This window comes from Rhinolophus hipposideros, assembly GCF_964194185.1.
Source record: "Rhinolophus hipposideros genome assembly, chromosome: 24".
Taxonomy (NCBI): domain Eukaryota; kingdom Metazoa; phylum Chordata; class Mammalia; order Chiroptera; family Rhinolophidae; genus Rhinolophus; species Rhinolophus hipposideros.
In genome coordinates, this window is record NC_138070.1 from 6,878,562 (window position 1) to 6,896,265 (window position 17,704).

The following is a 17,704-nucleotide window of genomic DNA, read 5'->3' on the forward strand; positions in this document are numbered from 1 at the left end:
TTTTTGGGTAGTTCTTTTTTATCTCAATAGGTAGGTTGTCCTCTGTGTTCGGAAGTCAACTACACCCCTCCCCTACTGTGGGTAAACAGCTTTTGTTTTGTGTGTTTAATTGACACATACCTGCAGCTGGGCACTGAGGGTGACACCTACACAAGATTTCCAGCCCCTGCCCTCAGAGAGGGGGAGGTGAACCAGGAAAGAGACACTTGACGTCCAAGGTTGGCTCTCCATCTTTTTAAGTTCAAAAATGTGATTAAACCAAATGAGACAGAGTCATGCTGGACCAAGTTTATCAGGTTGATTTGGAAACGAGACGTCAGTTTTCTCATTTTAAGCGAGGTCTGCATTTTTAGTAACCAGACCTATCGAATCTCCTGTCCAGAACTGCCTTCCTTCAGTCAGGGGACTGGCATATTAGTTAAGTAATTTGTGTTATCAGTAAATTAGGAATCAGAAAACTCCTTGGTGAGCAATGGAATCAGCAAAAAGAGATGAATCACAGCAGCAGTTTGTGAAGTTAGTGATCTAGTTTGAGTCACAGATTCCTTTAAGAATTTGAGAAGTTTGATCCTCCCTTAAGGAAAATACACCTTCTGCATAATTTCTGCAGAGTGTCTGGAGTGATGTAGCTCTCTGGCTGACCCCACGCCTTGTTTCACTCAGGCGAAGCCACATCTGGATAAACCGTCCCTATTCCACCGAAGATGAATTTGACTTCTTTGAGTAGCACTCCACACACTATGTCACACATGTGTATACCTGTACTGTCACTTTTTTCTTGAAATCAACTCTTGTATTCAGATACAAATTTAAAAAGCACACACCTGACTGCCATACATAAAACAAATAATATTTAACTGCTATAAATAGAAGGCATTATATAAAAGATAAAGTGAAACGACGTTGCTAAATGTAAACTAATGAAATACAAATAAAAATAATCATTCTACCATGGTTCATACCTGAAATAAGGGTGTCTCAGTGAGCAGACTTGGGATTTCTGGACCGGTTGGCAACAACAGGATATTGTAGTTCACGTTGCTTCCAGATAAAATGGGATTCACTGCCAATAAAATGAAAAGGAATTTTAGCTTCGATGGTAACCAGCAACAATGCCACGATATACAAATCTAGAGGCAAAGGGCAGAGCTCTGAACTCACCCTCGTTCGCCCACCCTGCTCTGTGGCCTCCTCCCAGGTTTAGGATGGCACGTTGCAAGCTGGGGTATGTGGCAGCTGCAGGGACAGACTGGTCAGCTGAAATGGCTGTCCCTACCTTCATGGCACTTGAAATCTGTATTTCAATATATTCTCAAAGCTAAAGAAATTTCCTCTTCACTTGAAATTTGGGATGGTGCCTTCCCTATGCCTAACATTACCATCAAATTAATCTAAAATCTCATGATGTGAAATTACTCATGACGTGTATTTAAAAAAAAATACAGTGTATCATTTAAGAATATTTTAGTTGGAAGTGTCAGAAAACCAAATTCAAACCAGTGTAAAAAAAAATGGCCCCCATATTTTAAAAGCTTGGGATCTTGGCTTTGGCCATGGCTTGGTTCAGAAGTTCAGAAAGTTTCCATCTGTTGGTTCCACCTCTGCCACATGGGCTTTGTTTTCAGGCCATACCCGTCCGTTTTGGTCCTGGTAGGTGTGGCTCCTTAGGAGAGCCAACTGCGCTCATACCCTGCCAGGCTCAAGTCCACTGGCTAGGAAAAACCCTTTTTGCTGGCTCAGGCAAAGACCTTGTGGTTCACGCTGATTGGTCCAGTTGATGTGACATCCCACTCCTACCCTGACCAATCGCTGTGGTCAGAGGAATGAGCTGTGGTGACTCACTTAGACCTGCCTCCTAACTGTCCACCCCTTTAGCCTGGAGGTGCTTCGATGGTAACCAGCAACAATATCTGGGCTGAGATCGAGGGAGGGATGGAGCCCCAAAGAAAATTGAGGTTCTCGCCTGAGGAGGGGACACGGAGACTGGAAAGTCCCCTACTGAGTTATTTCCAACCATTCAGTACTCCAAACAACGCTGCCAAGAACCCCGTTAGGAGTGAATTGGAAAAAAACAAATGTAATGTTTCTTGCAATTGATCTCTGTGAACCAGACTCACTACAATTTTAAGAGAACCCATTCTTTAAACCTACGAACACAAAGGAAATGCCAGCTATGAAGAAATGTCTATAATGTTGATTTGACATCCTACACGCTTATTAACCTTGTACTTTTAGTGACAGGAACCAATTAGAACCTTAAGAAGCTATCTGAAGCAAAAACAAAGCTCTCAGGTTATGAACCTAATCTCTTTGGGTATTTGGATGTGGGTCAGTCACAGGAGTATTGGGTGTAAAGCTGCTGTCTGCCCTGAGCCTTGCTGAGCGTCCAAGAGGAAATGCTGCTACTTCCGGCTGAATACAGGACACATGAGCTTCTCATGCAGCCTGGAGAAGCTGGCTGACGGGGAGTTTTCTAAGTATAGACGCCACCTCGTGGGCAATACGTACAACGACACCGCTTATCCTCTCCGAGAGCTGATAGGATACACCAACCTGCCGGTGTCTTTCAAAGAGTGTTACACACAACATCGGCAACATTTGGCAGGTGACGCAATGAGGGAATAAAGGGGCCAGGGTCACGTACTCCAAATAACTGAAAAACAGAACTGCAACAAAAACTTGTACACGAATGTTCACAGCAGTACTATTCACAATAGCCAAAAGATGGAGATAACCCGAATGTCCAACAGGTGGCTACACAAAACGTGGTCTATCCTTGTAATGCAATACTATTCAACCATAAAAAGGAATGGAGCACACACACACGCTACACCATAGAGGAACCTCAAAAAAAAAACATGCTAAGTGAAAGAAGCCAGACACAAAAGGCCACATGTTATATGATTCCATGTATATGAAACGTCCAGAATGGGTAAATCCAGAGACAGAAAGATCGGTGGTTGCCAGGGACTGGGAAAAGGAGAGTGATTACTTAATGGGCACTGGGTTTCTTTTTGGGGTGATGAAAATGTTTTGGAACTAGACAGAGATGATGTTTGCAAGACATGGTGAATATACTACGTGCCACCAAATTGTTCACTTGAAAATGGTTGATTTCATGTTACATGAATTTCACCTCAGCTGAAAAAATAAATAAAGCAGCCAGGATTACAGAGCAGTTTGGGGTAACTTGGACAAGCTGTATAACCGTTGGGCTTCCATTTCCTTACAAACCCTCTCATCACTCCCAGCCCTCATTCAGCTATTTACCTACTAAACTTTTCTGAAAATGAAATAAATACACATGGTTAAAAAAAATTCAGTGAAATATAAATCCGGCTCCTAATCTCGTGGCCCCAAGAAGAAATATTTATTGTGTGCCTACTGGGTGCCCAAGGATGCTGACGCTGCCTGTCTGGAGGCCATTCTCTGAGAATCACCCGCCTGAGGAAAGAACCACATTCTTTGATCCTTCTGCAAAGAAATCCTTATCTCCTTAACAGGAGGGATCAAGATGTTCTTCAGAAAGATTTGTGTTTGTTTGCTTTTTACTTTTTATTTTGAAATTATTTCAAACCTACAGAAGTTTTAAGAACAGTACAACAATCTCTCATAGACTCCTCCAGATGCATCCATTTTTAGCATTTTTTTCCCATTTGCTCTATTACCTTCCCCCCTTCTCACCTCCTATAGATATTTTCTTGTTTTTCTGGACCATCTATGAGTAGGTTGCAGGCATAATGCCTGTTTACCTCAATACTTGATTGTGTTGGAATTTTTACTTTGGATATTCTCTTACCTAAGCACAGTTCGGTTACTAAATTTGGCAATTTAATTTGATCCTTGTGGGAGCTTCTGACAACATTGGACACATCTGAGGGACAGGATTATCCTCAGGGAAGCAGATGACATTTCCTGATTCTACTCTGCCTCCTTGGGGACGTTTGTACCCTAGCTACAAACCAGGAAGAGGTCCCCCACTCACCCGTGCTGGCACTCTGATTTCAGACTTGCAGCCTCCAGAACTGTGAGAAATACATTTCTGTTGTTTATGGGCCACTCAACCTATGGCATTTTGTTACAGCTGCCCCAACAGACAAAGGAAACATCTGACTTTCACTTATTTCTGACTCTTACCTCCTCTCTTCAATGCCATTGCCAGGGATGGGGGCAACCACAGCAGTTCTGTGTTGGTAAATAATCACATCACCAGCAGCAACAGCAGCAGATGAGCATTTAATGGTTTATTTTTAAAGCTATATCAAAATGTCATGTACCTGTACATTTCAGGTAATCTTGTTTCTCGATTCTCAGATGGAAAGTAGGAATCAGTTCTCAAATGAGATATAATATTTCTTTGGGAATTTTGACTTCAGAATCTCACTTTGTTCTTGGGCTTCAAAAGGCTACCAAATGAAGTTGTTGTTTAATGGATTCAGGGTTTGAGTTTTGCAAGATTAGAAAGTTCTGGAGATTGGTTGTTCAATAACGTGAATTATACTTAGCGCTACTGAACTGTACACTTAGAAATGGTTAAGATGGTAAATTTTATGTTATACACAATAAGAAATGAATTTTTCAGAAAGGCCACCCAATGAGACATCTGTGAAGCTGTCCCAGGAGAGGAATGATGTTTCTGTGGCTCTGAAAGGAGAGGCCCCAGCGAGCATCAGGGAACAGTGAGGGAAGCAGAGTAGAGTTGTCTGGCAACGGACAGAAAAGGCCATGTGTGGGATGGTTCAGGCCAGGTCAGGGGCAGTGTTCCAGCCGCGCCTCAGGAGCCCTGGCAGGGATAAGGAGCAAATGGAGAGTTGCACCGCAGGGCACTGCAAGTCCCTTCCAATTCTGAGAGGCGGAAGGATTTGAGCAGAGTAAAGTTCAGCAAATGCTAGAATTTTCCATTCACTGACTGTCAAATTTTACGCTGAAATTCAGGTGAAACACTAGTGTGTGCTCTTACACTAGAGGAAAATATAACTTGGTACGACCTTTCTGGTAGGAATACTCTGCTAAACAAACAACTGGACAAGGGTGCAAAGCATATTAGGAAAGAGCACTATTTGTAATAGCAGAAAACTTCCAACAACTTAAATGCCCATTAAAAAAACCAGTGACCACTTGGTGGCCTTCAGAGTGACAAGACATCACTCTAAGTGTCAAGTAAAAGGAAGATGTTTTGGGGGGGGACATGGGACAGGAAGTGCAGTGAGACAGGGACACTGCTCCTTTCTGCTTCTCCCACAGCAGGCTCCTTTCTCTGCAGACTGGCTTTCGCCACTTCCTAATATTCATGAAGCAGATAATGGCTGCCTCAGCCTGGACAACACGACCCACAACTGGCCTAATGTTCCAGTCTCAATTCCCAGGAGGCTCCGATGGGCCAGCTTGGGTCAGATGGCCACTCCTGAGTCAGCCAGCTGTGGCTGTGGGGGTCACATGGCACTCGCCTGTACTTAGGCCCACCCCCTACGCAGGGCTGTTGGGTGATGGGCACCCTGGAGGTGTCTGCACTCCCCCACCAGTGTGGTCCAGGACTAACGGGCAGCTTCCTCGTAACGCAGAACCCCAGGTTCCAATCACACCTGATGAATCAGAATCTACATTTTAACAAGACCCTCAGGGGCTGGCACATGCATTCAAGTTTGAGGGACACTAGTTTATCTCAAGATGGGACAGTTGACTCCCATTTCTTTCCTTCCTTCCTCCTTTTCCTGCCTCCTTTTCTTACTAAACAGCTTAACTGATATAATTTACGTACCATACAATTCACCCATTTAAAGTATCCAATTCAATTTTTTTTGTATGTTCACAGAATTGTTCATCTATCACCACAATCAATTTTAGAACATTTTCATTGCCCTAAAAAACAACAACAACAAAAACCCCGTACTCCTTGGCTGTCAGCCCCTTATCATTCCATACTCCCCCTCTCCCAGCCCCTGGCAATCACCAATCTACTTTGTTTCTAGGGATTTGTGTATTCTAGACATTTCCTATATGTGGAGTCAGACAGTGTACATTTGTCTTCTTTCACTTAGCAAAATGTTTTCAAGGCTCATGCACAGCATAGCATGTCTCAGTACTTCATTCCTTTTTACTGCCAAATACTATTCCGTTATATGGATATATCACATTGTTTATCCATTCATCTGTTGTTTCCAGTTTTTGGCTATTATGAATCATGTTGTTAAGACCATTTGTGTACAAATTTTTATGTTTCCATTTCTCTTGGGTTAGACTTCCATTTTCAGAAGAAAAAAAAAAATCACATGACAGAAACCCAGATGTGACTGGGCCCTGGCTTTGGATAATGCCCAGTGCTGACCTTAAAACAAGACTCAGAATTTTTCAGGTCCTCTCCAAAGTAAACACATGCCTGAAAGCAATCCTTACAGAAGATTTGGGGAGGGTCAAAGGGGAGTGACACACCACATGGGGTTCAGCCTGTCATTCCTGTCCTTCCCAATCTGCAGACACGCATCTTCTCCTAGGTGTCCTCCCCTTTCCCTAGCCCAGGCTTTCCTTTTTCCTGGTTGTTCGCCAACACAGCCCCTCCTCTTCCTCTCTGCCTGCATCCCCTGCCCCACCCTTTCCTAATGCAGAGCACACCTGTCATATATAATTCGCACCCTCTCACCCACCCTCAACCTTAGTCAGCAAATCAAGGACCCTTGTTGGGGAATGGTGGTAGTTGAAAATGATAAATCATTTTTCTGCCACAAATAATTGTAGTTCCCATTAGTTTGCACATTCTTGATTAGCTCACATACAACAAACACACACATTTATAAGTGCATATAAACATCTGAAGAACAGTAAATTGTGCGTCCATAATAAACCTTTACTTTCTTTTTTATATAATCCTTCATTATTTACAATAAGATGTATTGCCTTTATCCAGACTATTTAGTTACTTTTCCCCACTTGTTCTACTCTTGAGCATCTTTTATTTCACTGCATGTAACAGGCCTCTCCTTTCAATGGCTACACTGTTACTTAATGTACAAACACAGTCACCGCATAGTGATGTTTTGATCAATGATAGCCGTGTATGCAATGGGGATCCCACAAGATTATGATGGAGCTGACAAATTCCTATCAGCGAGAGACGTCGTTGTACCATCGTAGCACAACACATTACTCACGTGTTTGTATTGATGCTGATGTAAACAAACTTACTGCGCGGCCAGTCGTATAAATGCATAGCACATGCAATTACGTACAAGCCATAATACTTGGTAATAATAAACGACTGCTACTGGTTTATGTATTTACTATATTATACTTTTTATCGTTATTTTAGAGTGTACTCTTTCTACTCATAAACAAGCTGGCTGTAAAACAGTATGCCGTTTCGCTGGCAGCAGCCTCATACATCTCAAGTTTACTGTGTGTCTTGATTTCCGTCATTTTCTCTCGTGCTTGATTTAATCTTGTTTTTTTGTGCAGTAACGTGCTGTCCAAGCTTGTTGCCCAGGAGCAGTAGGTGAGACCACCTAGGTGTAAGTGCACTCTGTGATGTTCGCACAATGATAAAATCACCTGACGACACATTTCTCAGAATATACCTCTTGTCGTTAAGTAATGCATGACTGTATATCACAACCTATTGACCAACCCTCTATTAATAGATATCCAATATTATATAATATTATTTTTATAAGCAGCAAACGCAATAGGGAGATGTTCATTTTAAAAATCATAGCTCAAAAGAAGAGAACACTACCCCAACAGAAAGCCCCTGGGTTTCTCATGTTGGTTTCCAGTTTGTTACTGGAACTTTCGTGTTCCTGGAGGAGGAGTCCCTCAGGAGTGTGAGGATCAGTGGGCTTCTGGGCCTCTGTTATTTCCACACAACGGAGCGAAGTGCTCGTGTTCTGACTGGTGACAAGCTGCTCACCAGTCTCTCACTGCCCACAGGGATTCCACGACCTGTCCAAGCCTGAGCTGAGCTTGACTGCAATGGAGCCTCTCCTGGAGATCTGACTACACAAGCCTCTGAGCTTCCCATTCATTCTGCTTGCTCCAGCAAACATGTTGTTGATCCGTTTAGTCATGACAACGTTGTATATCATCAATGCTGGTCCCGACTCACGTCTCTTTCGGAAAGGCACTCCGAGCTCGTTTCGTTGGGAAGCTGGGTATCCTCCCTCCAACCCCAGTGCATCGCTTCCTCCTTTGAACTACTGTACATGGTACACACTTCTACACATTGCCTATATTATGCTGTACTCCATCTGCTTCCTTCTTAGACTGTGAACTCCTAGATGGTAGAGACCAACTCTGTATCCCAACAGTAGGTGCTCAGTGAACATGTGTTACAATGGCCTGAGATGACATACAGGTGGTCCCTAACATACAATGATTCAAATTTATGATTTTTCAACTTGATGATGGTGGGAAAGCAATACGCATAATAAATTACATGAGCTATTCAACACATTATTATAAAATACGCTTTGTGGTAGATGATTTTGCCCAACTGTAAGCTAATGTAAGTACTCGGTACATGTCTAAGGCAGGCGAGGCTAAGCTGTAATGGGTTTCTGTGGAGATTTTGGAAAGGAGGTATGCTGTGTCTCCCACAAAGCCAGCTGAGGTTATGGGGTGCTATGCAGCAGCAGGAAAATGCAAACTTGGTTTCAGACAAGAGTAGGAGAAAGCCTGCCTCTGGGGGTGAGCTTCTAGGAGACTTTCACTTTCTGCATTAACTCCTCAATTGTTCAACTTCTTAAAAATGACATATACAATGCTTCCTGAAATTGGACAAGAAAACCCACTGGAGAGAAAAAGAAAATGGGGGAGGGGAGAGGGAGAAAGACTATATGGTTTTCAACTGCTTTTTCATCGCCAGTCTTCAAAGGCTCCACTAGAAATGAGAGCCATCCCGTGTCAGCAGGGGAAAATGAAGTGGACAGGCTTCCCTGGCAATTACTCAAGCAGATTATCCAGTAAGTCAGATGGTGAAACATGTAAGACTCAGATGTTCACCACCCTTGTTCTAAGCACTCAGAGAATGCATCTGGTAGCCTGTGTCTGTTAATACTTTAAACGGACTTTTAAGTGTGTTATTAAATGATTTAGTTTAAAAGGAAAGATCCTTTTGAGAGTAATGGGGTTAATCAAGCATCATACTGGGTATTTTTTCTTATCAAGGTAAAATTCACGTAACATAAAATTGACTATGAACCATTTCAAAGTGCACACACAATTCAGTGGCATTTAGTGCATTCACTAAACGCAACCATCACTTCACTCTATTTCCAAGACCGCTGGAAAGACAGTTGGCAAGAGTCATGTGGGCCCCTCTTATGGGCAACTGTAGTGGGCTGATGAGTATCCCCCCACAAATTCATGTCCACATGAAATTTCAGAATGTGATATTTGGAAATAGGGTCTTTGCAGACGCAATTAATACTGGATTAGAATAGGCCCTAAATCCAATGCCTGGTGTCTTTGTAAGAGGACAGGACACAGAGAGACACACAGAGAAGATAACTATGGGAAGATGGAGGCAGAGATGGGAGTAATGCACCTATAAATTAAAGAATGCCAGGGGCTGCCAAGAGCCACCAGAAGTTGGAAGAGGCAAGGAAGCAGCTTCCCTGGAGCCTTCAGAGGGAGCACAACCCTGCCAACACCCAGAACTGCGCGAGAATAAATTTCTAGTGTTTTAAACGACCCAGTTAGTGGTACTTTGTTATGGCAGTCCCAGGAAATTAATCAATCAGCTCACATTTGAGCTGGCTTCCCTCAGAGCAAACGAGCAAGAGAGGAAGAGAGGGCACCCAAGATGGAAGCACAGCCTCTGTCACCTAACCTTAGACATGACACTCCTTCATTAGAAGCCAGTCACTAGATCAGCCCACAAGCTGGGTGAGGGGATTACACAAGGTCATGAACACTAAGAGGCAGGCATCGCAGAAGGCCATCTTAGAGGCTGCCTACCACTGCCACTTCCCTAGCAAAAAATGGAGGAAACGTCTTCCTCAGGGTGCTGCTTTCTCCATTCACTGATTCCTTGAACAATTATTTATTAAGCACCTGCAGTGGGCTGAATGTTGAGGATATGACCAACAACACAGATAAGATTCTTTACCTTGTTGAGATTATTTCCAGTCTGGTGGGGAAGAGGACACTAAAGAATAAAAAAACAAATGAATACAGAAATAAAAATTGTGATAAGCACAAAGAAGTTACGAGATAACGGGAACATTTGACTTAGATTGAGGATGAGGGTTAGGCATCGTCTTTCTGATAAAATGGTATTTAGAACGTGGTTGAAGTAGAAATTAGGGCTGTTGGGAGGGGAGAGTAAGTTTCTAGGTAGAGGGAAAGCACGTGCAGATAACAGCCAATAAACTGAGCGGCCAGACTCAGAGTGTTTGCAGACAGGGACCTGGTTCTTCTTCACCTTTGCGTCTCTATTATGTAGCACAGAGAAGCACCTGATAAATTCTTACTGAATGAATGAATGAATGAATGAATGAATGAATCCAAGGCACCTTCTATTTACTAACTGTTATGGATAATGTCAATTCAAGTTGTTTAGAAAATTTCTCCCAAAGTTTACTGCTGGATCACTGTTCTAGTTGGTATTAGTAACACAGGCAAAGCTGCTATGACAAGAAGACTCAAATACATAAAAGTTCAGCACAACAGAGGTTTATTGTTATTTCTTCTCATACAACCGTCCTGAGTGGATGTTTAGGTCGATGGAGCAGAGTTCTCCTCTCAATCCAGGAATCTTCCATCTTGAGGCCTTGCATTCTCCTGAACCTCGTTATCACCTTCCAGCTGGCAGAATAAGTAAGAGCACAGAGCAGCACCTGTTGATGGATTGTCTGGGCCAAGCCTGGAAACTGCACGTCTCTTCTGCTCGCTTTCCACCAGGGAGAGCATAGTTACATGTCCACACCTACTTTAAGGGTGCTGAGGAACATACTATAGGCATATAGCCAACAAAGAGTACAATTATACCTGCACCACGGTATCCAGTTACGTACTTGACTTATCCTCTGTACACTGCACAAGAACCTCAAATCAACCTAGACAGAAAACAACTCTGGATTCTCCACCCTCACCCGTACCAAGTCCTTCATTCACCAAATGGTACCATCATCCATGCAGTTGCTTAAGCCAGACAACTGGAAGTTATTCTTGATTCAATTTTTATTTTCACTTTCCACATCAAATCCTTTGGGAAGTGCTGTCAACTCTACTAAAACACATCATAAATCCATCTACTCTATCTTCACCGCCACTTCCTTAGTTCAAGCATCAAAATAATCTCTCATCTGGATTACTCCAATAGCCTCGTACTAGCTTCCCTTGTCTCCATTCTTGCTTGCTCATATTTCATTCTCCATAGAGCACTGATCTTTTAAAACATAAACATGATCCTATCACTCTTTACTTAAAAACCTTCCAACGGCTTAGAATAAACTCCAAAGCCCTCACTATGACTCCTAAAGTCTATGTGATCCAGATGCTGCTCACCTCTCCAACCTCATCCTCTCTCTCTCCTCCTCTGCTCTAGCTACAATGCCCTTGCCGCTCCTTGAACACATCTGGCTTATTTCCACCCTGAGAATTCTGCACTTGCTGTTCCATCTGCTCAGAAATCTCCTCCTTCGATTTCCAATAGACAGCTCCGTCTCATTTCTCAGAGGTCTCAGCTTCAATGTTACCTCAATTTTGAGTTATTCTCTTACCACAGCATCCTGTTCACTTTCTTCTTAGCATCTACAAACCGTGTTTTTCCCTGGTTTTATTTCTTCTTTTTTTTTTTTTAAATTAAAATTTACTGGGGTGACAATGGTTAGTAAAATTACAAAGGTTTCAATCCCTGTTTATTTTCTTCTTCTTTCCAGAAAGTAAAATCTGTGCGTAGCTACCGTGCCTTGTTCCCAGTTTCCCCCGCGTCGAACAGGCCTGCACACAGGGGTGCTCAGTACGTAAGTAAATGGATGAAGAACCACGAAGAGGTGATCAGCCAAAAGCTCCTGCAAGGTCCTTTGACAGGTTGTTGGTACAGAGTGAGGAGCACAAACCTGGACCCCTTCTCAGCTGTGCGTCAGTTCGGCTCTGACACTCGGTTACTTAACCTGTAAACGGGGTTATAACAGACCTCACAGCGCCAAATGCCTACTTTGTAAAGAAGAAAAGAATGGAGGAAAAGAGCTTCACGTAAAATTTGCGCTCCGTACGCTGAACGATTACAGCTATTCTTACACACAGTTCCGTTCTTACCGCAGGACTCGCGGGCCTGTTTCCCTTTCTCTAGCGCGGGGAGCCACCGCCGCCTCCCTCCCGCGGGGTGTCCGGCAGCTTACGGCGGGGAGAAAGGACGAGGCGCGGGCGCTCAGGCAGCCTTTCGAATCTGGTGGCGTCTGCGGCGGCCCCGCCCCGCCGGGCCCGGACCCCGAGTCATCAGCGCGCCGCCCGCGCTGGGAAGGCCCGGGGCCCTGCCTTGGCTACGGCGCCGCTCAGGGAGGCCCCGGCCGGCGCCTGCAAACCCACCGCGCGGGTCGGGGGCGGCCCGGAAACCCCGGCAGAGGGCAGCGAGGGGCGTGTGGGGCCGCGGGGCACCGCGTCGGGCGGCGGGCGGGGCTGCCCCGAGCTCGGGCGGGCACAGCGCCGGCGGGCGGGGCTGCCCGGCGCGGTGTCCCGGCGATGTGTGGCGCTGAAGCGGCAGCGGGAGCAGCAGCGGCGGCGGCGGCGGGCTCGGCCTCGACTTCGCGGCGGTGCCGGCGGCGGAGGCGGAGGCGCAGGCTCCTCCTGGGGACCTGGCGAGCCCGGGCCTAAGCGGCGGCCCTGCGAGGCCCCTGCACAGCGCCCGGGGCCCCTTCCGCCCAGCCCTGCCCCGGGAGCCTGCTTCCCCGGCCGGGGATGAGGCCGGGAGGCAGCCGCGCAGGGCCCAACACAAAGGCTTGTCCTCAGGGGCCGCCGCCGCCGGCCTAGAGCCGCCCGCCGAAGCCGAGCCGGCGCCGGGGCCCTCCTCCCCGCGGGCCCCTGGGGGCGGCCGCTGCCTGTCTCCCCGAGGCCCAGAGGCTGGAGCGCCGAGCCCCGTGCTCCCTCGGCTGCGGAGGGACCGGGCAGCTGCGCAGCCTCCGCCGCACCGGGCCTTAGGGGCCCCACGGAGCATGTCAGAGGACAGCGACATGGAGAAAGCCATCAAGGTAAGAGGGACAGGCCTCCGTGCGCCCCGCTTTGTCCCTGTGGCACTCCTGTCGGCTCCCACCGGGACGGCGGAGAGAACTTGGGAGTGAGAGATTCCAGGGGCTCCCGGGTTTTGTCTTCCCGGGACTCCGTGCACTGCGTTTCCCGGCCCTGGGCGAAGGATTTGTGTCGTAGGGAGGGATGTCCGACTTCGCCAACTAACCGACTGCAGCGGGGAGGTGATTTATGTTCAGCTAGAACGGAAGGTGAGTGGCGTGGAGATACTGCTGTGAGCGGCACGGAGGCGGCCCTGCTGCTCTTCTTTGCATCACTCCCCAGGAATCCAAAGGGCGGCCAGCTTATGTTTCCGGATGATCTACTAAACAGCACTTGGAGAGCTGGACTTTACCCATCCCTCCGATTTGTCTGAAACCAGCCTCCTGGAAGTGTGCAGTTTCCGAAGGAGGTGTTTCCCCTTCTTACAAAACCCGTCCTTTGGCGAATAGATTGTTCTCACTTTCTGTGTGTTCCTCTCCCCTTTTCTTCATTCCTCTCCTCTCTCCTCCTAGCGAGCATTGAGTTTATTTAGGAAGAGCTAGCGGTGTCCCGTAATTTACTGCTCTGTTAACCGAAAGAAAAGTAAATATGTGTTATAAAACGACCCAAATAAAATAAGTCTTCTAAAACCTCATTTTTATCTTTTTTTTTTTTAACAGGCAAACTTTGAGGCACTATGGCACTCAAGAGAAAGTTATCGTGTAGCTGTAGCTGGGAAATTAGAGTCTTATGTAAACTGAACATGAAGTTTAAGTTTGATAGACATTATTTACGTTTTTACAGTGTTAAGTCAACTCGGTGCATTTAAGAATTTCATTTTCTCTTGAGGGACAGGCATTCATTAGCAACTTAGGGTTATTTCTACCTTCAAGACACAATCACTACTACCACCAAGTACGTACACTTCTAACAATTTTGGGGGTGATAAAGTTTATAGAAATCATCAGTCATTCCAAAGAAACTTCACCTTTTAAAGAAGACATCAAAATGTAATATACAGATTAAGAAAGATAAAATTTTAAATAAAAGAAATAAAGGTTCTAAAAGACTGCTTTGATACATCCATTTTTTTCTTTTGGTTTGGATTTAATCAATATAGGGTCAAGAATTGTTGCCTAAGCTTATATGACTGGGTTGTGAATCGAAGCATTGTGACAGACTTTTAAATTCAACAAGTATTGTCTCATTTGTGCCAGCTGCTGTCTTAGGCACTCTTGGTACAAAGCCGGCCTCCTGGATGTCCCTGCTCTCATGGAGCTTATATTCTAGATGGTGGAGTTAGGTAATACACATTGCCAAGTGGTTGTAATGAAGAGGTATGGCAAAGGTGAGGAGTACTGTTTTAGGAAGAGTAGTCAGGAAGGGCCTCTCTGAGGAGGTGATATTTTCATAGAGCTCTGGAGGGAATGAGGGAGCAAACCTCCACTGTCTGGGGAAAGAATATTACAGGCAATGGGAACAGCAGGTACAAAGGCACCAGGTAGGTGCAGGTCTTGTGTGATCCAGGAGCAGCAAGGTGGTGGGGATGCAATGGGTCTGTGTAGATTATGTTATACAGAGGCAACGGGAAGCCAGAGCACATAGGGCCTTATAGACCATTGCAAGAACTTTGGCTTTGACCCTGAGTAGCAGGGGAACTCAGGAAGAGTTCTGAGCAGAAGAGGCACATTGTACTAGTGGGCAAATTTATCAATAGGGAGGTAGCAGTTTCTCCTGGTAGACTCATGGGTTGAAATCTCAGCCTTGTCATTCATTATCTGTATCCTTAAGTAAGTCAACTTCACTTCTCTGTCCCTTAGTTTCCTTATCTGTATAAAGGGGATAAAAACACTCCCCAGCTCAGGGTTGCTTTGAGGATTTAATGAGCAAATACATCTAAATGTGCTTATAACAATAGCTAACATTTAGTAAAATTTGAGAAGTATTAGCTTATAGCAATTTAAGAGTGGTCACTATTGCCCCACCTAATTTTCCTGCCTTTTTAGCCTTTCTTTGCATACTTGACAGGTCATTGGTAAATCTAACTACAATTTGGATGTGCCCAACCAATAGAGTGGAATTGAAAATATCTGAACTGACAACCAGTACAGACTAGGATTACTCCCTTGGAAGCAAGCTAGCATCACATCAAATAAAACTTTTGGTCTGTGGCATTATATTAATTGTTTTGCAGTTTTTGAGGCCATCCCTCAAATGGTGAGAACTGAGACCTCTAGAGTTCAGCTGGAAAAGCTGTTTCCTGGGCTGTAACCATAGCACTTAAAGCTTCTGCTGCCTACCTGAGAGCAGGCTGATTGGGATTCTGACAGGGATTCCACTGAATCTATTGGTCAATTTGGGCACAGTCGTCATCTTAACATTGTCTTCTAATCCATGATTAAAAATGTATTGAGACTTCCGATCTAGCCTGTGGTTCATCCTGGAGAATATTCCATATGCACTTGGGAAGAACCTATATTGCCCTGTTGTTGATGGAGTGCTCTCCAGATGTCAGTCAGGTCAAGGTGTGGATAATGTTGCCTTCTTTGTCCTTGCTGATTTTGTGTCTAATTTTTCTATTTATTATTGAGAGTAGAGGTGAAATCTCCAACTGTTATTTTTGAATTGTCTGTTTTCTCCTTAAATTTTGCTTCATGTGTTTTTGGACTCTGTTGTTAGGTACATGCATACATATGTTTATAGCTGTCATAGCTCCCTGGTGAATTGACCTTTTTGTTATTATAAAAAGTGCCTCCCTTTCTCTGTTAACATCTTTTGTTTTAAAGTCTATTTTGTCTGTTGTCAGTATAGCTAGCTCCTCCAGCTCTCTTATGGTGTATTTTTACTCGTGTATTTTTTTCTATCCTTTTACCTTTTTTTCTTTTTTAAATTATAGTAAAATACACATAAAATTTACCATCTTAACCAGTTTGAAGTGTACAGTTCAGTGGTATTAAATACATTCATAATGTTGTGCAACCATCACCACCATCCATCTCCAGAACTCTTCATCTTATAAAACTGAAGTTCCATACTCATTAAGCACTAACTCCCCACTGCCTCCTTCCTCCCATCCCCTAGCAACCACCATTTTACTTTCTGTCTCTATGATTTTAACTACTCCTAGCACCTCATATAAGTGGAATCACATAGTGTTTTCTTTTTTTGTGACTGGCTTATTTCACTTCACATTATGATGTTCTCAAGGTTCATCCATGTTGTAGCATATTACAGAATTTGCTTCCTTTTTAAAGCCGAACAATACTCCATTGTATGTATGTACCACATTTTGCTTATCCATTCGTCTCTGTCAGTTGACACTTAGGTTGCTTCCATGTTTTAGCTGTTGTGAATACTATTACTGTGAACACAGAAGTACAAATATCTTTTCAAGACCCTGCTTTCACTTCTTTTGGGTATATACTTGGGATTGCTGGATCATGTGGTAGTTCTATTTTTTTTTTTTTTTTTTTTTGCGGAACCGCCATACTATTTCCCACAGTAGCTGTACCATTGTATGTTCCCACCAACAGTGCACAAAGGTTCCAATTTCTCCACATCCTCACCAACTCTTGTTATTTTCTGGTGGTTCACATCCTAATGGTGTGAGGTGCTATCTCGTTATAGTTTTGATTTGCATTTTCTTCTTGATTAGTGATGCTGAGCATCTTTTCATGTGCTATTGGCCATTTGTGTATCTTTAGAGAAATGTCTATTCCAGCCCTTTGTCCACTTTTTTTTCCTTTGCCCATTTTTTGAATTGGGATTTTTTTTGGGGGGTGGGTGGTTGTTGCATTTTAGGAGTTCTCCATTCTGGATATTAATCCCATATCAGGTGTATGATTTGCAAATATTTTCTACCATTCTGTGAATTGTCTTTGTTACTCTGTTGATCGTGTTTTTTGATGCACAAAATTTTTAAATTTCATGAGGTCCATTTTGTCTATTTTTCTTTTGTTGCCTGTTCCTGTGGTGTCGTATCCAAGAAATTGTTGCCAAATCCAATGTTGTGAAATTCTTGCCCTATGTTTTCTTCTCAAGAGTTTTATTGTTTTAGGTCTTACATTTAGGTCTTTGATCCATTGGAATTAATTTTTGTATATGGTGTTAAGGGTCCAACTTCCTTCTTTTGCATGTGGGTATCGTTTTCCCATGATCATTTGTTGAAATCCTTTTATTTTTAACCTGTTTACATCTTTGAATCTAAAGTATGTCTCATAGATAGCAGCACATATAGTTGGATCTTTCCTTTTAACCCAGTAAATAATGATTTTTTACTATTTTATTTTATTTTGATGTTTGTTTTACAGAAATATATTTATTATTTTGTAAATATTATTATTTACAAAAACAAGGAATGGATAGATTTGCCTGTGGGTTATAATTTGCTAACCCTTAGTCTAGAAGGATTCTCAAGAATTCTTTCCATGTGTCTATATCCTTATTAATTTAAGTAATGTGTATATTTCTTTAGCAGAACCCAGTCAATGTGTTTGTCACAATGTGT

At 43.9% G+C, this 17,704-nt stretch overlaps 3 protein-coding genes across 6 annotated transcripts in view; 1 reads left to right on the top strand and 2 right to left on the bottom strand.

The window, feature by feature from the left end:
• Positions 1-13,147, bottom strand: part of LOC308492226 (uncharacterized protein) — a gene marked incomplete at its 5' end in the record, with an annotated part of 73,647 nt that extends 60,500 nt beyond the window's left edge. For both annotated transcript variants that reach the window (XM_081036933.1, XM_081036932.1), the window contains 2 exons: positions 963-1,063; positions 12,253-13,147. In XM_081036933.1, coding sequence (XP_080893059.1) covers positions 12,365-13,147 — 783 coding nt within the window. In that variant the 3' untranslated portion in view covers positions 963-1,063; positions 12,253-12,364. The remainder of the gene's footprint in view (positions 1-962; positions 1,064-12,252) is intronic.
• MAPKAPK5 (MAPK activated protein kinase 5) overlaps positions 12,993-17,704 on the top strand; it is a 28,084-nt gene continuing 23,372 nt past the window's right edge. Inside the window, exon 1 of one of the 3 annotated variants that reach the window (XM_081036922.1) lies at positions 12,993-13,181. In XM_081036922.1, coding sequence (XP_080893048.1) covers positions 13,146-13,181 — 36 coding nt within the window. In that variant the 5' untranslated portion in view covers positions 12,993-13,145. The remainder of the gene's footprint in view (positions 13,182-17,704) is intronic. The other 2 variants (XM_081036923.1, XM_081036921.1) reach the window with 2 other exon arrangements.
• The window catches only part of TMEM116 (transmembrane protein 116), a 108,026-nt gene continuing 103,706 nt past the window's right edge, over positions 13,385-17,704 (bottom strand). The window contains exon 12 of the mRNA XM_081036928.1: positions 13,385-13,782. The gene's annotated coding sequence lies outside the window, so the exon portion shown is untranslated. The remainder of the gene's footprint in view (positions 13,783-17,704) is intronic.